This window comes from Balaenoptera physalus (genome assembly GCF_965194825.1).
Source record: "Balaenoptera physalus genome assembly, chromosome: 4".
In the NCBI taxonomy this organism is placed as follows: Eukaryota; Metazoa; Chordata; class Mammalia; order Artiodactyla; family Balaenopteridae; genus Balaenoptera; species Balaenoptera physalus.
This window is the reverse complement of record NC_138891.1, coordinates 107710472-107736486: the sequence shown is the minus strand read 5'-3', so window position 1 is coordinate 107736486 and position 26015 is coordinate 107710472. Positions and strand designations below refer to the sequence as shown.

The window sequence follows — 26015 nt, the reverse complement described above, 5'->3', positions numbered from 1 at the left end:
AGAACCAACCTGATAGGCATTGTCTATCAACAAACAAATGTAAAGTCTCCTAGTTTAGATGGACAAGAGAAAATATTATTCAAATATACATATAGATGTTTTAAATTTAATGTGAGTAGCCTGAAGACACTTTGTACAGTCCTATTCATGGTGGAATTTCTTGTCATAAGAAAGAAGCAATTAATAACAGAAAAGCAATTATTTTCACCAGTTTAAAGAGGAAGATTCTGTGAAACATTTATATATGTTAGTACAGTTAGCATATGCGAAACTGCACACACAAAGATGCATTTTAATGTAAAGATATTGAGGAGGTGATTTTCATTTTTAAAAACAATTCCGAGGTATATTTTATTTAATGCCCATTCTTTATTATCTTTAGTTGCAAAAATAGCATCCTCATGAAACATTTTTATCAGTCCTTTGCAAAGATTACTACTTTTTTCATACTACTAAAAGCTCTAGAATTAGAAAAATTAAAGTTTTCTTTAAAGCTTCATTTTTAATCATTACTTTCCTGAAAGATAATGAAGACTGCCATTCTAATAGATCATCTGATTAAAGTCAGACGTAAAATCATGTGGTACAGTAACTTGGATAACATGGTAACTGTTGTTAGGACTAAGAAGGCTATGAAAAAACTGGGAAAGTAGCAGAGTTGTATAGTTTATATTTAATAGCCAATAGGCATACTAGCCTTAGTATTATAAATCTTCATGGTACTCAAAAATGATTTAAGAAGTTTCCATTCAATTTTTCTGCATATGTAGCTAAATTATTACCACTCAGTTGAATCTAGAAAATACGCACACGCATATAATTTTATACACACATGTGCACACGCACACACACACACGTCCATGATGATGAAGATAAATCCTTCACTATAGAAATTCCATCATGTGATTTTAATAAACCTACATCAAAACGAAGGTGTAAACAAACTCAAATTTAGAAATAAATAGCATGTTTAGCAGGCATGTACTTAAGGAGGCATCTATGTGGAGCAGTAAGGAACTTTAGTGTCAAATATTGTTAAGACCCAAAACTTTAAATGCTCATTCATCAGAATTGCTTTGTGAACTTTACAGTCATTTCAAATCTTAAAAAAGGAGTACATTTACATTTCTACAAAACAATTTAATTTATCCTGTCTTAAAAGCTTTTTGCCCTATTATAGTATAATGGCATTACTAAAGTTATTATTGGTTCTATAATGCAGCGACTATTAATATATTAGTACCTGGCTCAGGTCTTGAAGGCGTAGTTCAAGAAATTTGCATAGCATTCAACAGATTGTGATGATTATATTGTAGCTTTATAAACCTGAGAAATAAAATCCATTCAGAATGCCTTATTAAGAAAATCATTTTCATCCAGAATTTTATAAACTGCTTTTTCTGTTTGTCTATGCTGACTTCTGTTCTTTAGCTCTTAGATATTTTTGGTTCCTCCAAATTCAGCTCTATAACATGGATTCAGTGCTATACTAGGTGAATTTGTGTATTACAAGATTACTAGAAGTTGATCTTCCCTTATTTCAGTTATATACAATCTGAAACAATAAACTTAAACTTACTCACTGGCATGCAAAACGAGTTATGCTCTCATTTATGAGAAAACCATGCTCCAACACACAGTTGCTATTCAGATAAATCCATTCATGTCTACATGTTATTAGGTACTAAATTACCTTTAAAATAATTCAGTTATTTAAAAAGTAGAAGATTTTTATTAAAGGATTTTTAGAGCAAAAGAAGAAATGTAATTTTAGTACAGGCAACCATTTCTAACATGAATTCACTGATCTAGAAAATTACTTTAATGCACATATCAGTATACAAGCCAGTTGCTTAAATTTCAGCAATTTCTTAAAAAAATCTATGAATTCCATTTTGGCGTGTAATGAAAATACATGAGAACTTTTCATAGTAAAATAATAATTATGCATTCATTATTTTATCCCAGTAAAATAAAATTACAAGTTTTTATTTAATTAAAAATTAGTAAACATTTTTAACTGGAAAAAGAATCATTCTAGGTTTACTGTAGTCTTCCTATATTGAAAAAAATTAAATGCGTTGATAGAAAAATACATCTTCAACTTTTTTTATGATAAAAAGACTTGGTAGCCACTTAATATAAGAATTGAAAATAGGGACATTGCAAACTTTAGAATACAATAGAGAGAGAAAGAGAGCCACAGAAAAAGTGAGAACAAATGCTCTTTTATTAAATACCTCTACTTAGATGTTTCAAACTCATGTACACTATTAAACTCAAATCATTTTTATTTTTAATATTTTAAAACTTCATGCCTGTCATAATGTTTGGCATACACAGGACACTGAATAAATTGGTTTTGAGTGGAGAGTTGAACAGAAAATTATTTAATAAAAAACCTAGTTTGAAATTTACATCTTGTCATTCCCTAGCTGTTTACTTGTAGACATATTACTTATCTTTATTTATATTGCTGATGACAATAATATACACCTTTATATTATTTCTGCTCTTTAATTATAAGGAACTATATTTTTGTGCATTAGAGAAATACTATTTCAACAAAAATGGTAAATTATTTTTAACAAAATATTTGATTTCTAATATCTTAAATAAAGACTCATTGGTAATTGTTTTTACTTTCCATTCATACTGATTTTATCTATTTAACCAAAGATTTCCATATTGAAAGGGAAATATGAATCACATATAACTTTAGTTATATGGTAGGTATTTGAAAAACAGGCTATATCTCTGCTATGCCTAAAAGTTCTGCTAAATAATCTGACTTGATTTGATATGCTCTTTGAATCACAATTTAATTCATTCCTGTTTATTTGTTCCTCTGGTATAAATCAGGTTATACATTATTTATTCATGTTTCCTTTTAAACCATCTCAAATTCATTGCTTATTTCCAAAATGTACATAAATATGCATATATTTCATTCTCTTTCATCTACTTATGAAAATTTTTCATTTTGTATTTCAGCATTATCATTTTCATAAATAAATTTTTATGACATTCTTCTCATGACATTTCAACATATCCAGTTGCGTGGAGCATATTTGCTATATTTTAAACTCATGTTTTCATGGTTGGCTCTTCTCTCACATTTGCCCATTTTCCTGTGCCATTCCTTGTATCTTCTTACCGTTTCTCATTTCAATATGACTGATTTAAGGTGAAATTCAATTTACGAAGTGTCTTCCTACAATTTATGTTATTTAGTATGTGTCTAAACTCAGTGTTCACTAAGAATTTTATCTCAAATTATCTAACTTATAGGCAATCCAATTTGTAGAATAGCTTTTTAAATGTCCCAATTCAGAACAGCAATAGAAGCCAGTCTGGATCATGCAGAAATGATGAACAATCTTTGTGAAGCAAACTTTGAAATCAAAGTGGATAAACTCACCAGTGTTACATCCTATCTCATTTTAATATGCATACTTTGTACTTGCATACATAGGATTGCATGTTCCTATCATGTGTAAAGAAAATCAGATAGAAGTTTTACATGTGTTAGAATTATTAATCAATGAGAAACTGCATTTCCTTACGTTTTCTGTTAGATTTCCTTAACTATTCATTTATCTTAAGAATGAAAGGAATTAGTACAAGGTCAGGTTAACAATGATTAGACTGGTAAAGATGTAAAAGACTAAGTAACATCTAATGGACCAATAGCTTTTTACCAATATACTATAAAGAAGAAAGGAAATATTTCATGGGCTTTCACAGCACTTAAGAATGAATAATACTTTCAAAATAAAGACGAAGATTATTTAAGAGAGATTTGCAATGTTAGGTGAGGTGTAGGTGTTCTTTTATTTACTCTCATAATAGTTCGTATTTTTATTTTAATTTAAGTTCTGTTAATGCTCTCAGAAAAAATAACAGTGTGACGGACAATCCAACATGGGTCATTGGAAGAGGACTGTTCTGACTGGACACGGAACAATAATGCTACTGACATAACATATAGCACCTATTTTGTGGTACCTTTCCTGAACTGGGAGAACACTGGTGCTGATTCCTCTCACTCTTCTCAATCTGTCTGGTGTATCCAAGCAAACATTTGGGAAATAATTGTCTATAGAACAGACAGAAGTCAACTGAGTCACATTGAAGTTTATACAGCATTAATGCTACTAAGTTGTATGAAAAAGTAAACAGTAAAATAACAAAAATCTCTCTCAAGCTCTATACCCTCTTTCAGCTTTTGTGAAATCTCTTTATTGTCAAGTTTTTAAAAAGTGTTGGTTACACTTAATATCTTCATTTGATCACCTCTCATTCGCTTCCTTAAATACTGCATTCTGCTTTCTCTTTGTATTTTTTAAATTAGTCTCTCCATAGCAAAGCCCCTAAGACATTTTGGTGGTCAGTCCCCATGGACAAGTGTCTGATCTTTTATAAACTTGATTTTCCTGCAACATTTGAGGTATAAAAATCTCTGTAATTCTTACATTTTTTTCTTGCCTTGGGATGTATCACTGTCTCTTTTATAATCAACTACTTTAGTCTCCTCTTCCAATAGCTGCTATTTTGTTCAAGTTAACCTGTATCTGTGCACTTGGGCAGTCTCTCTACATTGACCCTTGGCTTTGACCCTGTGACTTGTTTAGGCCAATGGGACAGTAGCAAACTTAAAGTAAGAAGAGACTGGAAAAGTGCTTGTTCTACTCTTGGGACCCAAGAGGCATGAAATCAAACCCAGTCATCACCTGTCACCCCTGCTGACAGCCAGTCTTCCCCCAGAATTAGAGCCCCCAAAAGCAGATGACTGGCAACTATAGACGCATTAGGGAGCACAGCTTAAATCAGAAGTGCCTGGTGGAGCCCTGTACAAATTGTCACTTCATACGTGAACTACAAAAATGATTGTTGATATAAGCCACTATGTTTTGGGGTGATTTCCTAAACAGAAAAATTTAACAGATATACTAACTTCCCCTTTTGTAACTAAATCTTATTTAGTGGCACCACCAATCTATTCTATCATCTATCTGGAGATCCAGGGTCTTTTCTCAATTTTTTTTTTTCCCATATTGTCCTTCATCTAATAGGTCTTAAAGTTGTGCTGCTAGTTTTAAACCTCAAATTATTTTAATACTGAAATGATTGAATATTTTATGAAGTTACATATTTGTGATTATAAATATATGTTAGAATTATTAAACCCCAATAATTAGAAGTAGAATGATTTGTTCATTTTGGAATATGGATTTAAATGCCTCTCTCCCTCTTTACATTCTGTATTCCACTGTCTCTTTCATAACACACAGTATTTCTGACTGCCTTATATGATGCAGGTATGAGCCTATTGTTAATTCTTTAATTTTATTTGTTATCTAATAAATTCTGAGCCTCTGATAGGTTTTTGTAGTCTTCCTTATAAAGGATAATATAGAGAATGAAAAGATAGTCTATTTGTTGAGGGTTTTGGGTTTTTTTTCATAATAAAAACCAGAACTTGTGTCTGTGGTTGTTTCACTGAGATGTAAAATCTCCATCATTTGATTCCTTGTTTAACCAGACTGTTTGCACAGCTTGCAAAGAATACTTCGATAGGAAATTAAATCTCTATAGTGTCTCTGTCTCATGGCCGTGTTTGTCAGCTTTCTGGACCAGAATTTCTATTCGCATTCACAAAGCTAAGTAATACCCACAAAATCCTTAAAGGAATTTAAAAGTAAGTTTCTGACCATTAGAATACAAGAGGGAAAAACTGTTAGATGTTTGGCATTGGAAACTTATATGAGTGTCTTTTTAAATCACACCTATCATAAGTGCTATGAACAGGAAGCATTTAAAAATACTGCCAACATTTTTTTAGCTACTTAAACTTTGCTACTTTGCTCAAAACGACATGCCCTTTCTAAAGTAATCATGGAAACAGTTGAAAACAAGGTTTCTGCTGAGCAGCCTCTCAATATAGCTTTAGGAGTTGATTGAACGTATGAATATTATAGGACGTTGTTAATGCTGACCTTATTGAAACAACAGCCATCAATTAACTAAGTTGTGTGCTTATGCACTTAGCTATTTCTTTTTACTTGCATTTAATGTGCCTTACTCATAGTAGGTATTCAGTAAACAATGTTAGAATAAATGAAAATTAACCAACATAAGTTATTTCTCTATTCAGATTTCTTTTGTAACTTTTTATCCCTTTGTCAGCAGGAAATATATCCTGATGTGTTAAAATAAATTGAGGAAATATATAGTTTTAGAGTCTAAGAAATACACTCCACCTCTTTTATAAAATGTTCTCTCTCTTTAAATTAGTGTGCTGGTTAGAGGAGGAAACTTGTGTAGAGGCAATGTAGGATTCTAAACTACAGAATTTAAATATGTGTGATAAAAATCTAAATCATACGAAATTGATGGGCGCTCCACGGGGTCAGTGTAATTGAGTGTGGGGAGATGGAGGGAGAGATGAGGAACAGCTACATGAATTTAATCAAATTGCGTTCTTCAGAAAGTACGTTTAAAATTCAACTGAATAAGAATGATGCCCGTAAAGGTCTTCCCCAGCCCAGGATGATGTGTAAAAACCTTCTCCTACCCCATCCCACTCCAACCAGTACACTGGAAATTCCCTTTTCTGTGCTTCATGCATATATTGAGTGTCTTTAAATAGTACCTGTTGTGGTTGTTATGTCTTCTAATGTTCAAAGCATTTCTGCATTCATGAACTTGTTATACCCTTAGATAACCTGGCGAGGTTTGCGGGGCAGGTACTGTTAGCCTCAGTTTTTGCCCAAGTCACACAGGTGGTAAAGGGCAGAGCTGGGACCAGAACCCCAGCTGTAATTCCCGTCCTCCTGCCGCCTAACCCCAGCTGCCTCTCTAGGCACTTTTCCCTCCTTCCCCTCATCACATGATTCTCCCCTTAGGGGCCCTTTTGTATAGCTAGTGTGCAGTTTCACACGTGAGACTCCAGATCATTCAGTCGACAGCAGATTCCAGGAAGCTGGGGCCCTGAGCATGATCAAGTGCAGGAGAAATAGAGGCCCAGGGATGTTCCAAGACATCAGATAAGGAGGGACCATGTGACGAGGTCCTCATCCAATACCAGTGAAATGAAGTTAGAAGTACTGAAACCATGAACTGCCCCTGGGGTGCTCAGGGCAGAGAAGCGGAAGAGAGGGGAGGGCTGCTGGGTTCCCTCATCCTCCTGCCCCAGCCACACACCTATCTGCACCTGCTCCCGTGTTTATCTCCTCTCCCAGTTCTGTGACAGAGGTGTCACACATCCTAGCATCAGCTAGTCTCTCTGCTGTCACTGAGCTATTCACTCATTCATACATTCATGCACTCACCCAGGCTCAGCGCGCCCCACGTGGCTCAGGAACTCCCTGCCAGGGTCCTGCCACTACCTCTCTGACTCCCACTCTCCTCAGCCTCCCGGGCATCCTAATCACCTGGCTCTCAGCAGATGACCTTGCCTCCCAGCTCACAGAGAGGACACAAGACTCTCAGGTCCCACTGTGTCATGGTCAGTTCTACGTGTCAACTTGGTCATGGTGCCCAGATGTTTGGTAGAATACCAGTCTAGATGTTGCTATGAAAGTTTTTTTTAGGTGTGATTAACATTTAAATCAGTAGACTTTGGGTAAAGCAGATTACTCTCCATAACGTGGGTGTGCCTCATCCAAACACTTGGAGGAGTTAAGAGAGAAAGACTGAGGTCCTCAAAAAGAAGAAATCCTGCCCTCAGACCTGCCTTTAGACTCAAGCTGCAACATCAGCCTTCCCTGGTTACCAGCCTGTTGGTCCGTCCTGCAGCCCCGCAATCACATAAACCAGTTCCTTAAAAAAAAATCTGTCTCCATACAAATGCACCTGTACACACACACACATATACACCCTATAGGTTCTGTTTGTCTGAAGAACCTAATGGCACTCCCCAGCAATCCCTTTAGCAAACTCCTACCCATCTATGCTCAAATGTGACCAGGGTGAGGCCTTGCCCTGACTCCCCCGGGCTCTGTATCTTAGACCCTGAGCACCTTCCATTATGAACATGACTGTGTGGTGCTGGAACTGAGCCCATCTGTGGGTTCTTTAGCACCACTTCCTTTCTCCCCCCAATATTTTAATTAATTATTAATTAATTATTTTTTTCTGTGTAGGTGCTACTAGGGATTTTTTTTTCAGCTTTATTGATGTATGATTGAAAAATAAAATTGTAAGATATTTAAAAAAAAAAAAAAAAAAAAAAAAAAAAAAGAATGATGCCCAATAAACAGTGCTAAGCTTAACCCTTTAATTAGTTTTTCTTGAGAATTTTTTATCGAAACTGGGCCTGTTATCGCTATTCTTAATATGACATCAACAAAATGTAAATTAAGTCTAGTAAACTTCAGCTACAATTAGGAGTTTTTTTTCCATTTATATAAGAAAATATTATTAGAAATCAACAATTTTCCTACTTTATATATTCAGATTCTTTTTTTTTTTTTTTTTTGGTTTGTATCTTGAAACAACTAGCATACTCAAAAATTAGATTTATATGTTTAGGGTAAATGCTGTTATGTAAGATTAGAAGGGTTTATAGGGGTTTGGTTAAATGAAATAGCAAATGCACAAAAATAAGCCATTAAAATGGCTTAATCATCAATTCAAAGCACTGATGGACCGCTGTTTACGGATAAGAGTGTACCCTACTTTCTCACCAACCCTTCTGCTTCCTATTTGGCATGCATCCGAATTTCTGCTGTGTTAACATTTGCTCCTGGGAGGCGATGAAAGAAAAAAGGTCCATAAGGTTTCCATTGGCCCAGATAGTAGAAACATCTGCTGAATTCACTAGCAGCTTGCTGGCCCAAGTCAGCAGGGAGAGTTGATGCTTATCAACCCTGCCATATGAGTCGATATTTCCTGCGCCCTGGAGCTACACAAGCTTAATCAAGAAAGAATAAGGAAGTGCATTACATGTCAGAATTCCCTCATTAAACAAGCATTATGTTTTTTAAAGTAACTATCATGGCATTACAAATTATGAGTTTAGTAGTAATGAAATTCAAATTCTAACAAATAGCAGTTTATTGGATCACTTTATCATTAATTAGATCATTTTGAGTAATGATGGATTCCATGCATTTAGAACTTTGCTTAGAGAGATTTGACCGTTAAACTGGAGGAGTTGGCTGTTGCTGTTGTCAGTGAGAAAAAGTTTGTTGGAAAAAGCATGTATTACTCTTTCTTTCATAAGGTCATCTGTATAGGTAACTTTAAGATTAGCTGGTCAATGATTCCAATAATGAGAATTGGGATTATAGTTCCAAAAGTGAATTTAGTGAATTGTTATTAAATGTAATTATTAATTTTAACACACATACACATATACTTGCCATTTTGAAAGTAGTTGCATTTAAAAGTCTACACTTATTCCCATGTTGCTGCCAATACCCCAACCCCTTGGAACTTTTTACAATTGCCCTTTGAGTCTGTGTCCTCATGTTTCAAATGCAGTGTCCTACGTTTGAAATTTTTTGGTAAATTATTGTTAAGTCCAATGATTTATTAAAATTTTTGAAAACATAACACTCAATAGATATTTAAACTTGAGCAATGAGATGAATCAGCTATTATGAATAATATATATCAGTATAATATATATCATTTATAAATATAGCATATTTTATATATTTATATATATATGTATATATATATATATATATATATATATATATATATATATATAAAGAAAAAGCTGCATCTCTAAATCTATCCATCTATCTATTATAGCACACATCTTTGGTTTCATATCTATCAAAGCATATAAGACTAGGATTTTGAAATGAAAATCTGTTGTTGCATAAATTGTATATAGAACTCCTGAAATATGTCATAATCTATTTAGCTCCAATCTGATATAGAAAGGACATAAGACAACTAGGAATAGTTTTGAGCATGAATAATGTGACTGCTCTTATTGGAAGAGCCTTTATTTCTGCAGATAGGCTATGCATAAATGTTGTTTTTTGTTAATCTGATGTTATGGTTGCAATGCCCACTTTGCTAGAACAGCAGCATAATTCTTGGTTTCATATATCATGATAATGCCCATGAGACTCAAGAAGCTTTATTCGACATCAAGTTTACCCGAAGGTCACAAGATAGGTGATACAGGGATGCCAAGAACTAGCAGAGGCTTTGTGACTCCCTGAAATGCTTCTGAATGTGCACAGTCACTCCTTACCCAAGACTAGACTGAGTTGGTATCTGCTCCCTCATCTCAGAGAAGCCTCCAGCTCTGGAATCCATTCAGCTTTTATGCCTTGTTAGTCACACAGCCTTCTCAGGATTATGTCGTCAGTTCCCATTCTCTGATACAAGGTCATCTAATCAATACCGATAATTCATTATTCAATAAATAATCTTGACAGTGAAATGCAGGTGCTTAGTCCAGTACATAGCAACTCATTTATTTTAGATCCAGTTTACACCCATGAATTCCTTGAACAGAAAAGATGATTCAACCGAGAGTCAACTTTTTAGGATTTCCTGAGACTAGAGAAGAGACCAAGAAACATCTGTAAACCCTTTCTTTCCAACACTGTAGCGAAGAGACCATTGGTTTTGCTATGGATATATATTTTTCCAGTTATCATTTTGCAACCATCTCTCCGGAACATTGTTCAAACTTGAGGAGTTAGATGAGATATTTTAAAATTCCATCTCAATTTATTTTATTGAAGTTCAATTTTAATAATTTCCACTAAACACAGTTTAATTTATTATAGTTTTCAAATTAACAGATTAAAAGTGTAGTAACCACCAACCCAAAAGGATATGAGAAGATGGTATTAATTCCTTCTCTGCCTAATCAAAAATGTAATTCTTTGAGCTGAGTTATCTGTACAAATCTATACAAACTATCAAGTTTCATTTTAATGTTTTCCCACAGCAGTTTCCACTTGCTGTCATAGGGCAATGTTCCCCTAGATATAATGTGGCACTTACAAAGGACTTGAACATCAAAGCATGTAAACATGGACAAGATGGGTGAAATCAACATTAATGAAATCTTTGTGCATTCAGAAATGATCAAACAGTGAAAAACACACCCTATTAACCACTGTTATTACATTTTACTTTCAAAAGGGAGCTTGTTCCTTAGGGAATATTCCAAGTTGATTCATAAGTTACTGCATATTGATCAACACTTAAATAATTAAGGTGACATCATTTTGAACACACTGTTCATGTGTTCAAAAATATGTATCCACTATGTCCCAGGGAATATCTTATGCTCATTAGAGAATGAAAAGTGCTGTGTTTCTACCTCTGCTATCAAGGACTTTCAACATGTCTCAGGTTTATATAACAATGGTTACCTTGGGCATAAAGTTTCAGTTATTGGAAAAGAAAACACTTACTTCTATATTAGTCAGATGAATTATTTTATAAAGCTTATAAAATGCAGTCTTATACAGGAGAAAAACTCAAATGTTTTGTTACCTCACTTTTGTTGCCTTTCAGGAACTCATTATTTATTTGATAGCATAGTATTGCTATCCACTCAGGGAAATATATCTTTGAAACAAAGAAAAATGTTTTAAACATAATATTTACATCCATAGATAGTTTACCAGCAGTACTTTCCTTTCTCCCAGATAGCTATTGCAGTTTTAAAAACAAAATGGAAGTCCTCCATTATTAATTAAAGAAACTTCTCAAGGCAATGACATTTTAGTGTGGAAGTAAGGGATAAACTGTCTATCAAAGAGTAGGGGTTATATGGAAATATGGGTAACAATCTTGTTTTAGTATAAGCTCAAGTCAGTAAAATATGGGTTTTCATTTACTAGAAGGTTATTTACAGTGTAGAATAAAAAATGCCAAGAGGTTGGTTACCTTTACAATAAATCCCCATGATTTCATGGATTCTTTGATATTTTCTCAGTAAGGTTCTTGATTGTAAACACAACTTTTACAGGGATTTGTCTCTGAGATTAAAAATCTTTGAATTAAGGATAATGATTAAGTAGCAGAAAAATTGTATCTTCTGAGAATGTATATTGAGTCATGGCACTTCCTTCAATGGCTTCCTTCAATGCTATTGCATGTAGAATAGATGTCAGCTCCTTATTATGATATAAAAAACCCTGCATGATTTGCCTTAACCTTCTTTTCTCCCTCATCTTGGGTTATCTCATCTGTTTCTCCTCATGCTCCAAACTCACTGTATTTTTTGTTTGTTTCATTTCCCAGCTCCTTCTATAGCCAACCTTTTTCCTGCCTCTGGCTCAGGACCTTTACATCAGCTAACTTACTTTTTGAAATACTGGTTCCCTCTCAAACATTCTCATCCTCTATCACTTTTTAAATGCCTGATTTTTTCTCCCTATTTGGTTTTCAGCTGAAATAGCAACACCTTTTTCCCTTTATGTATTTGTGTTGTTTTCCTGCCTGTCTTTAGGCTGTAAGTTCTAAAGATAGAACTTTACATCATTTCTACCTTGTTCACAGTTGTATCCCCAGCAGCTACCATGTGAAGCACATTCTAGGCACAAAACATATATTTGTTGAATAAATTAATGTCATGGAAGTATCTTTCATAGGCAAAATCCATTACAAATGGAAAGATAGGTTTCAGAAAGCATAAACATTGTATATGTTTATAATGTTAGTAAACGATGTTTGAGTAAATTTGAAGATCTCACTGGCTTTATTAGGCAATTCATGAATGGGGCAGCATCCCATCTATCAATAAGAATGACACTCTAAGGGGGTAGTACAAATTAGAAAGTTTTTATAGGAAGAAGGGTGTGGCAAGAAAGCTATTAGCAAAACTTATGAAAGGATTATTCTTAGGCTAGGCCATATTCTTTTGGGGGCAAGGGGAACTGCATGATTTTTAACCTGCAGATCACCTCTTCTTCTTTTGGGAAGTGGCAGGATGGAGAGGGCCAACATGACAGATTACCTCATTGGTGCTGACTGGAAAATTTCAGACTGGTTGATTAAGGCTACGTTTCTGAAGGTCAAAACTGCAATTAGGTTAGGTATTAAATCTAGGTTTGGTATCCTGGGCTTTAGCACAAGTCATGACATTTTGGGCCTGTGTTTTTTTCTGTTTAACAATATTTATAGTTCATATGCCTAATGTGAACTGATTATACATGATTAAGTGACATGTGTTTGATATCACATTTTTTCTTACCTGTATCTTACATCAATGTCATCTCAAAATTCCTTATTACATCCCATAATCCAAAGAGTTATAATCCAAACAGACATCTGTGTCATTCTTTTATATGAATATCTCTATTCAGTACACCAATGCAATTATTTAAATTTTCTGCAGAGAATAATACATGAAAGGAATATTAATATATAGGCAACTTGAAATGGTCAATATAATTTTATGCAGGCACTGTATGCATAGATGTGTTATAATCCAAAAGAAAGATGTTACCAAAATATATCTACTGCATGTAAGTCAAATCATTAACTAGCAACAATATATTAAGCAACAATTAAGAGTTGGTATAATTTTTTTTCATTTAAATTAAGGAAAACTAGCATGAAAACCAGATGAAGTCTTAATATTTTCTCAATTTATAACTTTTCTCACTATCTTTACCTTATTTTGCTAGTTATATTTGTATATTTGAAACAGTTGTATATTTGAAATTAAGATTTAATGATACTTTATTTTCTAACTTTTTATTCCATTTAACTTGTTCCTAGAAATGTTACTAGGAATATTAATTTTCCTTGAAATTATAAAATATTTTAAGATGTACTATAATGCAATATTTTTGCTGTTTTAAATATATCAACCTTCTAAGACCTACTGAATAAAACAAGAATATATGCATTAATTTCCCCCTTTTTAGTATCAGATTGAAATTTTTCCCAGCGATTTCAATTTTAAACAGTTATGTCCCACTCAGTCCATTATTTTTTTTTTTTTTTTTTTTGTCTCCAGAAGATTGATTATTGTATGCTCAGCACTGTATTCCTCACCCTGTCTTCAGAAGAGTCCTGCCATCTGTGTGTTCCTTTCCAGAATATTTCCTCCAGGTTGACATCTCAATTTAGAATTTAGTTACGTGATTGAGTTTCACTGTGAACCAGACTGTGATTGTGGTCATAAATTTCTTTTCTCTGGAAGGCTGCCTCTCAAATGTTTATCAGTTAGCAAGTAAAGCTGGTCAGTTCTAGGTCTTGCTCATTCACCCTGAAAACAGTATTCTGGAAAGATAAAATGACTTAATGCACACATAATTACCATGTAAGCCTGTTTTAATGTTACAGAAATAATTTTAAAACCCTATTATTCGTTTATATTGCCTTGCAAGACATAGAGTTTCCTTTTCATTTAAAAATTATTTCCTTTGCTTTTTATTCTTCCACATCACAAACTTGAAGATCTTTTTTGTATAGGAAGAAAAAAATCCTTGTGAATATAAACATGAACTGTTCATCGAGTTCACTTTTTCCTTGAAAAATTGTATGTGCTCATTCAAGAAATTATTGTTTGAATTTTTGAGAAAAAAACATGTTAGGGAATGAATTAAATATAGATAAATTAATGAAAACAAAATATATTTTAATTTTTTAAAATAAAAATCTATTTTGGCCGTAAAGCTAGATAGGTTTATATTTAATCTAGTTCACTAGGTCCATGGTATGTAAACAATTTTTGTTTATTATGCATTTTGGCAGGGTAATAAGCAGAAAAACAAGCTAAGAATATAAAGAACTGAATTTGTACAGATACAGGTTAAAAAAATGTTGGGAATATTTTCTTAATCAGATAATGTTTTAAAACATGATAAAGCAATATAACCACTAAGAAAGAACATAAAGCAGCCATAAAACAGTGTTTCCCAGGATTTTATAAATATTCTCTGCAGCTTAGAATTTTGTAATATAGAGAAAACACGTTTTGTGATATGGCTTAGCAATATAAGATTAATGGAAGAAATTGGAGAAACCTACTTTATGTAGAAAGAATGTGCTGGGAATATTTATAATACAAAAGGCTGAGGTATACAATCACACAAAAACATTTTTGAAATGCAAAGGAAGGCACATATGAAATGTTACATTTCACCTGTATTGCAAATTTCTGTAGGGCCAGTCCTGATCCTGATAATCAAGAAATAACGCTAATTATAAATACTATCATAGACACAGCAAATGGTGACTAGTCTTGGTATAATATTACGTAGTTAACTGGATCACCTACTGACAGTTACTGTGTAGGTCAATTGGGAATAATCCAGTGGTTATCTCATAAATTCCCTAGTCTGCTATGTGTGTCCAGGAAAATGTTATCATATTCCGGAAAAGAGAAAGAGAGGTGAAATTTCTACAGGAGAATTACGATTCTTTGCTCAGGAGCTGTGGGAGCCACTGTAAATCTGAAAGAGCCTTTTGTCATGGACCAGAAGCCAGCAAAAGACTAGGACCAGCCTTTGGGTCCCAAGAGTTTCTGCTCCAGGAGTTGGGAGCAGAATGGGTCACTCACAATGGCCATAGTGAACACAGGATCTAGTCTACAGGATTGTAACTGCTGAAGCTTCCAATTTGGCATTGTTACACTTCGGTATCAGGATGAAAAAGCCCTTCCAACCTTTCCTGGCCTTGCAAGACCCACAGCCCGCCAGCTTTGTTTCTTCCCTGCATTGGTCTGGCAGTTGCAGTGGAACACAGGTCTCCAAAGTACTTCCTGTCTCTATGGAAACTGGCAAGCAGCACCAGACTGATGGCCATGTTCTGTAGTGGCTGGGCAGAGGGGTGGCACAGAAGGTGGATAGCAGGTGTTATACTCTGTAAGGCGAGCTGAATCTGAGAGGATGGAATAGAATCAAAGAAAAATAAATTGTATGTGGTAGCCTAGGAAAACAGAATACTTAAAGTTTTTCAGACAAACCTAAAAGTTGGAATAAAAGGAAAAAATGACTGGAGAATTTTAAGTGTTTGAAAGAACACAGGGGCATTCCAAAAGTGGAAATATTTTGCACTTAGTTATCAGTCTTAATTTTTCCTCTAATTTCCCTTCTCACATGATAGAGCATTCATCATAGTTCTCTTGAGAATTATAAGCCTCCATTAATGACATTTGTGCTTTTCAAACCAATAGGCTTTAGTATGCAATGTGTGTTTCAGTCCATACAACTACTGAGCCACAACTTTCACATTAGAAGGTTATTTGTTTAGAATGCCTTCAGTAATTTAGTGGAAGTAATAGCATGCTGTGTGAGCATTTAGATATATTTTTAGACTTTAATTTAAGCAACAAGAATGATCTTGAACTTTCTAAAATGCAGGTTCTTTGTGTAAATGCCCCGAACCAGATGATAGAACAGATGAGAGAGAGAGGATGAGAGAGAGAGAGAGAGAGAGAGAGAGAGAGAAGCACAAAGCTGAGAATAGTAGAAGGGAAGACCCTAAATAATAGTAGACTATCTTTGTATTTCATTTAAAAATGAGTTACCTATTTCTGTCATTTCTTGTTGAGGTTTATATTTAAGAATCTTTAACCTATTTTGTGTCTACTAATCTATCTGGCATTTGGGTTTTTTATAACCAAAATAAGAGAACCTTAACATGAGACCGGTATTTTACATTTAAAATAGGGTTCTTGAGCAAACACAAAAATATTTTAAAGCAAAGCAAAACATTATGTATGCCATTTGATACAGGTGCCAATACCTCTGTTGAATTAAATAATTTTGTAGACTGAGTTGACAGTTTTTGCTATGTATAAATATATTCCAAAAGGAAGGCTCAAAATATGTGACATTTTTTATGTCATGAGGAGTTTACACTCTTTTATTGAAACACTGCATCTTAAATTCTCTTCCCATCTTGTTCTTACTTGTTCCCATTCATTGTTTTTAAATCTGGTTCTTCCTTTGAGAAAGTTTTGCTCATTTTCAGGAAGGAAAAATAATGAGGTCCTTAGTTCCTGTCAAATAACCCACAAAATTTGATCATTTACCCTGAAAAATCACTGACTGTTAACTCCCTCTCAGATGTGCAGAGCCTCAACCTCTGCCTGTCTGTCTAGATATATCTCAGGTGATTATTGCTCTTAGTAAGTAAGCACTCATGCACAGTGTGCACTGATCCACTGTTGTAGCCCACATTTAATCTTCAGCACAGGAAAAGAGATGGAGAAAACCATTGCTTTCACTCATTATCCATTCAGGGGATAGCAAAGCTTGAATAAAACCATTTATGGCAGCAGAGCCATGCTTTGGGATCAGTGTTCAAGCATGCATCTTCCCCTGTCTGCTCTCTTTCAACAACACTGCTGGCTTCAAATATCTCTCTTCACTGTTATGCTTATTGCTTCTCTATGCTAATGGCACATCACGGCCTGCCACCAAGGTTGAGGTGGCCATAATCTTAGAATTTGTCTCTTTGTGTTCTGTGTGACAGTGTGCTAGGTTCGTGGTGGTCAGACAGGAAGGCATGCAAGAAACGTGTGAGGGAAAGACAACTCTTAACTAACTGAGGTCAACAGGAGTCAAGTTTCAGTTCACTTGATTTTGAACTTGGTAATTGCTGATCTAGACAAAGCAAAGTTTGAACCAATCTTTTCCTAAGTGTATGACAGGTGGAAACATTGAAGAAATAATGGCAGCTATTTAAAGACAGGGTCAGGAGAGCTATCTTTTCAAAATATTGACCAATCATTCTTCATTAAAGTGTCTTTCACAGCAGTAAATTAACAAATTATTTACATATAATTACTGAAAGTGACCTAAATGGTTTTCAACCAATGATGCTAGTTAGAGAGGAGTAAATTCAGCAGCCTAGGAAAAGCTAGCAGTTCAATGGGGAGAGGGATAAATTAGGAGGTTGGGATTAACATATACACACTACTATATATAAAATAGATAATCAACAGAGACTTATTACATAGTGCAGAGAACTCTACTCAGTTCTCTGTAATAACCTATATGGAAAAAGAATCTGAAAAAGTATAGACGTATGTATATGTATAACTAAATCACTTTGCTGTACACCTGAAACTAACAACATTGTAAATCAACTATACTCCAATATAAAATAAAAATTAAAAAGAAAATTTTTAAAAACCTAGCATTTCAAGATTACTGTCCAGGAGCAGAGAAAAAGGGAGCTCATTTTATTGGGAGAATGGTAGGGGGAAGGGGAAAAAGACTGTTGGAAAGTGATATGAGGAAAAAGGAAAAAAAAACAAAGAAGAGACTCACACTATGAAGAAAAAGAACTTCAAAAGCAGAAGTATACTGCATTGCGGAGAGTTTATTGGTTTTTCAGAAAAAACAATAACAACAACAACAAAACAACTTTATGCTAAAAATGTGTGTAACAGCCCCCTCAAAAAACATTGAGAGTGGCTTTTTCAGTGGTGTTCTGTAAACGTTTAACCACTGGCTCTGTAGGAAAACATTGACTTGCATTGTAAGCCAATTACCATGGTGAAAATACTCCGAGTTTCAAGCTACCAAGTTATGTCATCACTGAGCATAAAGGGAGAAGACCTGCAGTCAGTTGACTCTCTCACCAGTTGAGCTGGTGTCAGTTGGCTCTAGCATATCACTGCTTTTACTTGAATTTCAAATGTTCCTTCGCTTATTTAAAAATAGATATAAATGGTCTAAATGCATCTTAGGAATGTTTGACTCCAAACTATATGTTTCTTTTATAACAGCCACTGAGTCAGAATTAAGCTCACTTTATTTTCAAAGTGACTCTATGGTTACACATGTGAGGTTTGAAGACTGAGGGCAAAAGTTGAATACCTGGCTGCCACACTTTCTAGCCATGTGACTCTGGGCACATCGTTGAATGTTTCTTTGCATCAGTTCCCTGTCTTCCAGATTGAGATGATGACAAGGTTGGCATGAAGATTAAATCATTGATAATGGAAATGCACTTCGAATAGTGCCTAGCATATTGTGACTACTCAGTGAAGATTTGCTGTATTTTTCATATATTTACTGCTGGCTTAGTGATGGTTGAGGGAGGAGATAACACAGAAGGGCACTATTAAAATGGATGTTGATGCAAGGGAAATTGGACCAGGAACGGAAGATAAAATATTTTCCATCTCAGAGGTCCATCTACCTAAGAGGGCTTCGGTATTATATTATATTTGGTATATAGTATATATTATTATACTTAATATTCAAAAAAAGTTAGTGTTTTCTATGTTTTTTTCCCCTTGTGGAGCATAAATTTATCACAGTCTGTCTTTTTGTGTCCCATTTTGGGAGCTGACAATGGTATTCGATATGTCTGTCCTAGATCACCATCTGTTATATCTTATGTACAGCCCTTAAGATTTTTAAGCAGAACTTTACAAAAAATGTTTTAAGATATGATACTGATAAGGCTTTTATTATTTAATTTTTCCATATTTTTTTTCTCACTGAGGAATTAGTCTCTCCTTCTGCTCCTCCGTTTTGACCATGAACAAATGCAGCAGACTTGAGTTACTTTAATCATTCTGTTGTCACAAATTCCCCTACAAATGCCGACAGTTGCTCCAAGGGATGCTTTCATTTTGTACAGTAAGTGCCTAGTGCTCTAATCACAGTACAGAATGTTAAGCTATGTAGCTGATTCTAAGGTAAGTAAGATGCCCTAGTTACCTGACCCTTAATTAGTTTAGAAACAAGTAAGGGGGATTGATATTTATGCAAAAAATAAAAAGAAATAAATACAAGGAAAGGAGGAAGAAAATGATGGCCATAGGTTGACTGGAAAAATAGCCAGCTTCTACAATTCCAAATTGGAAGTTGTGTTTCCTTTAAGTCTCATCATAAACTTGTTTGAAAAAAAATGACTCCTCTGAAACGCGGGATGGCGGTGAGCTTAGCCAGAGGAAGGATCTTTTTAAAATTGCAACAAAAAGAATAAAATACCTAGGAATAAACCTACCTAAGGGGACAAAAGACCTGTATGCAGAAAACTATAAGACACTGATGAAAGAAACTAAAGATGATACAAACAGATGGAGAGGTATACCATGTTCTTGGATTGGAAGAATCAACATTATGAAAATGACTATACTACCCAAAGCAACCTACAGATTCAATGCAATCCCTATCAAGCTACCAATGGCATTTTTCACAGAACAAGAACAAAAAATTTCACAATTTGTATGGAAACACAAAAGACCCCAAATAGCCAAAGCAATCTTGAGAAAGAAAAACGGAGCTGGAAGAATCAGGCTTCCAGACTTCAGACTATACTACAAAGCTACAGCAATCAAGACAGTATGGTACTGGCAGAAAAACAGAAATATAGATCAATGGAACAGGATAGAAAGCCCAGAGATAAACCCACGCACATATGGTCACCTTATTTTGTATAAAGGAGGCAAGAATATACAATAGAGAAAAGACAGCCTCTTCAGTAAGTGGTGCTGGGAAAACTGGACAGCTACATGTAAAAGAATGAAATTAGAACACTCCCTAAGACCATACACAAAAATAAACTCAAAATGGATTAAAGACCAAAATGTTAAGGCCAGACACTAGAAAACTCTTAGAGGAAAACATAGGAAGAACACTCTGTGACGTAAATCACAGCAAGATCCTTTTTGACCCAGCTCCTAGAGAAATGGAAATAAAAACAAAAATAAACAAGTGGGACCTAATGAAACTTAAAATCTTTTACACAGCAAAGGAAACCATAAGATGAAAAGGCAGCCCTCAGAATGGGAGAAAATATTTGCAAATGAAACAACTGACAAAAGATTAATCTCTAAAATGTACAAGCAGCTCATGCAGCTCAATATCAAAAAAAACAAACAACCCAATCCAAAAATGGGCAGAGACCTAAATAGACATTTCTCCAAAGAAGATATACAGATTGCCAACAAACACATGAAAGGATGCTCAACATCACTAATCATTAGAGAAATGCAAATCAGAACTACAATGGGGTATCACCTCACACCAGTCAGAATAGCCATCATCAAAAAATCTACAAACAGTAAATGCTGGAGAGGGTGTGGAGAAAAGGGAACCCTCTTGCACTGTTGGTGGGAATGTAAATTGATACAGCCACTATGGAGAACAGTATGGAGGTTCCTTAAAAAACTAAAAATAGAGCTACCATATGACCCAGCAATCCCACTACTGGACATGTACCCTGAGAAAACCATAATTCAAAAAGAGTGATGTACCACAATGTTCATTGCAGCTCTATTTACAATAGCCAGGACATGGAAGCAACCTATGTGTCCATCAACAGATGAATGGATAAAGAAGATATGGCACATATATACAATGGAATATTACTCAGCCATAAAAAGAAACGAAATTGAGTTATTTGTAGTGAGGTGGATGGACCTAGAGTCTGTCATACAGAATGAAGTAAGTCAGAAAGAGAAAAACAAATACCATATGCTAACACATATATATGGAATCTAAAAAAAAAAAAATGGTTCTGAAGAACCTAGGGGCAGGACAGGTATAAAGACACAGACGTAGAGAATGGACTTGAGGACACGGGGAGGGGCGAAGGGTAAGCTGGGACGAAGTGAGAGAGTGGCATGGACATATATACACTACCAAATGTAAAATAGATAGCTAGTGGGAGGCAGCCGCATAGCACAGGGAGATCAGCTTGGTGCTTTGTGACCACCTAGAGGGGTGGGATAGGGAGGGTGGGAGGGAGACACAAGAGGGAGGAGATATGGGGATATATGTATATGTACAGCTGATTCACTTTGTTATAAAGCAGAAACCAACACACCATTGTAAAGCAGTTATACTCCAATAAAGATGTTACAAAACTAAAAAAAAATTTTTAAAAATTAAAAGACTAAGAACCTCAAAAAAATAAAAATAAAAATTAAATAAGCCTCAATGATATGATCAATGCATTTTAGAAATTCTTGTTGATGGTAAACAAGATGGATACTATACCACACCTAGACTGCCTTCTCCCTTGCCATCATACTCTATCCTAGTTTCTGATTATTTTGCAGAAACTCCTTAGCAAGTTTCTCTTCCTCTGTGCATGTTTCAGATGTTGATTCATAGAAGGGAAGGCCTGTAGTAGGGCCCCCAAAATACTTTTTTGATGAATACATTGAGGATGAATCCTTAACTTTGTAACATACTAATTTTTCTAATTGGAAAAATTAGTAATGTCTTTAGAAAGACTCTCTGAGATTGAATTAAATGACAACTTGTCAACTTTGAGCCAGGAGGAGTTAAAAGAGAAAAGTAGAAGCTCACTTGATGCTGTCTCCAGGTTAAAACCAGAAGTAAAAGGGAGTTCAAAGCTTTGAGAAGAAGTTTGACTGCCTGCAACACTGGCTTTTGAATTGATTTTGGAAACCACATATCCTAAGGGTATTAAGGATTAGTAAATTCTCCATATGAGTTTGCTCTTTATTGGGAAAAACTAAATTATTTGACTGCAGGGATTTTAGGCTGCAAGGTCCCAGGGAACTGAAGTCAGAATCCATGTGCGGAGAAGATGGAGGGAAGCTGTCCTAATCGCCTACCTGGAAGGACAAAGTCTAGGTGTGTTAGTGTCTGTAGAGTCCCTGGAATGTAGAACACCGTAACAAATATTAGTTTCTTCTATAGGCCAATAAGGAAAGACAGAAATAATTATCAAATGTAAGTTCTAAATAGGATAAGATATTTAAGGGCAGTTAACATTGATATCTTCCCTTATTTGATTTTAATGTTGAAATTTATGAGGACATAGTTCAGCTAGGTATGAATTCAAAGTTTCATTTTTGAAAGAGTACTCTTTTTTTTTTTTTTTTTCCTTTCATTGTTTTCTAATTCACATTTAAACAAATAGTGATATGACCCAGCAGCCTTTGTGGAAAAATAAGAATAAAATGTTGAAATTTCAGAACAAACTCCAACTGGTTCATTGACTCTGTTTCACCATGGAAAAATCACTTAACCACTCAGTGTCAGTTTACCCATCTGTGAAATGAGAAGGATAATATTTTCTTATGGGGATATTTTGAAAATTATTTTGCAAATGTAGTGGATGAAATTGTTGCAAGCATCACTGCTCTTTTTCCACTTTAAAGAAGCAGACAGTATTATTTATGTACCAGTTGATAGTCAAATTGTCATCTGGGATGAACTATGTGTATTTATTAGCAGTTATGTGCTTTTTATTACTTAAAGGATCCCCTCCTCCCCTAGACTGCTCAGTTTATGCATTATGTCAATGACTGGGCACTTAAGCAAAGTATCTTAAAAACATTCTGAGCTTCATATTTATGAGCTGCTAATCTGATATCTTTGGTAATTACTCCTTCTTTCTGTTTTAGCTCATGTTTTCTGTGATGTGGTTTTTCACCTCACCTCACTTCACAAGATTGATAGTTCTCTATGTTTCCCTGCTAGAGGTCACCTCTGAGCTGAAGGCAAAACACATCCCATTCTGGCTCCCGTTGACTTTCAAGTCAACTATCAAAGAGTTTATTCCAGACATTGCCTAACCTCAATTTAAAAACTCCACCCTAAAGATTACAGGGAGATATCCTGGGGAGTTGCCATAGTGACTCTAAGAGGTTGGTATGGAGGAGACAAAGCTACTGATAGCAGATTTTTATACTTGATAGGCTTAATTATATAACGTGGTCATGAACCTCTGTGCTTGTGTCATTTAGGTCTGGAAAGAAACTTTCCCCTTCAGGCTCTTCTCTCTCTTATGGTGCCAATCAACGGGCTTCTTGGTAATAAGATTCTTTATGTCAATAGCTCCAGCATAACCTCAGGTGGTGCTTGTAGTAATGACAGAATCATTACAAAACTAAAGAAGAAAAGGAAAATATATTTCATGGGTGTGATTAAGTTATCATAATGTTCTTGCATATGTAAATTATCCTTGACTTAATAAAGTACCTTGCTCCCATAATAGTATTTTAACCTGGCTTTAGAAAGTCATTTTTTTACCCATGTTGATAATTGTTACCAGACTTGGCAGAGTTCATCTCCAGATCATCTTGCTGCAGTGAAATTTACGTATTATGTTTCTGTGTGCAAGAATTTTGTTTTAACTATTAGAAGTGCTTTTACTAAGTAATGTTATTACATGAATTATTACTTTAATAAATTAGTATAACACTTAGGAAGATAGAATTGATTACATTCTAATGATATCCAAATTGACAATGGTCATTTATAGATACGTTTTTCCTTGATTATAAAAGAAATATATATTCATTGGAAAAAACATCAGCAAACTACAGAAAGGAACAAAAAAGAATATTGTCTCTATCTCCTGGGCTATAGAGTAATCACTTTAAGATTTTGATGGATATTCTATAAGATGAACACTTTTTGAAGAATACTTACATTGTTTTCTCCAGCACATTTTGTATTTCTAAAAACAGCTACGTCTACAAGAAACCCTGGTGAAATAGGATTCTTTTTTTATTTCTTCTAACAGAAATTAAATCTAAAGTTCTAGTATCCATATTTTATAGGCTTTATTCAGGATTATAAAAGCTACAAGGAAACTATTTTACCTGTTTCTTCTGCCGCTTTTAAAGAGTTCAGTTCATCCAAAATTATTATCTTCAAAGATAACCAGGTCTAGCACCATATAATTAATGCAAGGCCAAGGGAAATTAATGATAATCATGTTACAATTTAAATATAAATCTTCATGTGTGCCTAGGAGGAGAAGAAGCTTTTCTGGAGCATGTGAGGGAATGTAAAGGAATCCTAATGGTATCTCAAATTGTTGTCTTCTGATTAAGTGTTTTCAATTATTTTTTGCCTTTTTGTAATATATAGTTTTGCTGTTGTTTGGTTGGTTTAAATTTTACTTGGAATGAGGAGTTAAGTCCATATAACTCTTGGGAAGTTAATCATTTTAGAACTTTCTTTTAATCAATCTTTTCTTTAATCCCCTTTTAGGCAGCCAAGGACAGTTTCCACTCACACAGAACGTAACAGTTGTTGAAGGCGGAACTGCAATTTTGACCTGCAGGGTTGATCAAAATGATAACACCTCCCTCCAGTGGTCAAATCCAGCTCAACAGACTCTGTACTTTGATGACAAGAAAGGTGAATACATTTTCTTTTAAATGTTTTAATCATATTCTAAAATATCCTAATTATAATGAATTTATTTTTCTGAGATGATTCAAATTATTCCTTTTGATTACCAAACTGCTGCTGCTTGTATTTAAACATGTTAAATATTAAATACTTTAGTTTGCAAGTCATAAACACTAAAGATAACCTATGTCAACTTTTTAATAAAATAAACAGTTCTAATTCTGTTTCAAAAATAGTTTTATGCCTTCTCTTAACAATTATCTTCTCTCAAGATACCACATGATTTTGTTTTCTTGTAGATGCCTTTCGTATAGATTGAATATTTTTTCCCTCACTCACTCCTGGCAATAGGATGTTATTTTTATTAATCTTAGTTAAAATATTTAGAAGATACTTTATGATTTTGGAAAGTTCTGTGCTTTCTCATGAATTCAGTTTCAAAGTAAGAATTATAGGAATGATTCCAATAATAAGTTTAAGTTACTCCATGTTTCCAAAATAAACGGAAATTAAGTGAGAAGCTGTATTTACAAGTTGAGTTGGACTTCAGTGATTAACTGGGCTTTCTAATTGGATGGTAGATTTTGATTAAACATTTTTAGAGAACTAAGGCAATTTATGTTATATAATTCAAGCAAACAACTAAAAATGTATACTGAATTTCTAAGCCGTCATCCATTGTTAGAAACACTGGGAGAAAATGAGTTCATAAACTGTAGTGAAAATATGGAGCTGTTGCTTTAGATAAGTTTAAATTATATAGGATATAAATATCTGTATAATAGCTATTCAGCATGGTCTTAATTCTGTGGCCTAATTAGTTGACACATAAACTTAACTATGACAGAGAGTTAGGAATGCTAGCATTTGTTGTTCTGGCTAGCTCCCTCCCTCCCTCCCTCCCTCCTTCGCTTCCTTCCTTCCTTCTCATTACTCTATGTCGGTACAAAAATTAAAGCTCAGGGATACAGAACTCTG

At 34.5% G+C, this 26015-nt stretch overlaps 1 protein-coding gene across 5 annotated transcripts in view; it reads left to right on the top strand.

Moving 5' to 3' along the window:
* The window catches only part of CADM2 (cell adhesion molecule 2), a 1048372-nt gene that overhangs the window by 780603 nt on the left and 241754 nt on the right, over positions 1-26015 (top strand). For all 5 annotated transcript variants that reach the window (XM_082460494.1, XM_082460492.1, XM_082460493.1 and 2 more), the window contains one exon: positions 24894-25043. In XM_082460494.1, the coding sequence (XP_082316620.1) occupies positions 24894-25043 (150 nt within the window). The remainder of the gene's footprint in view (positions 1-24893; positions 25044-26015) is intronic.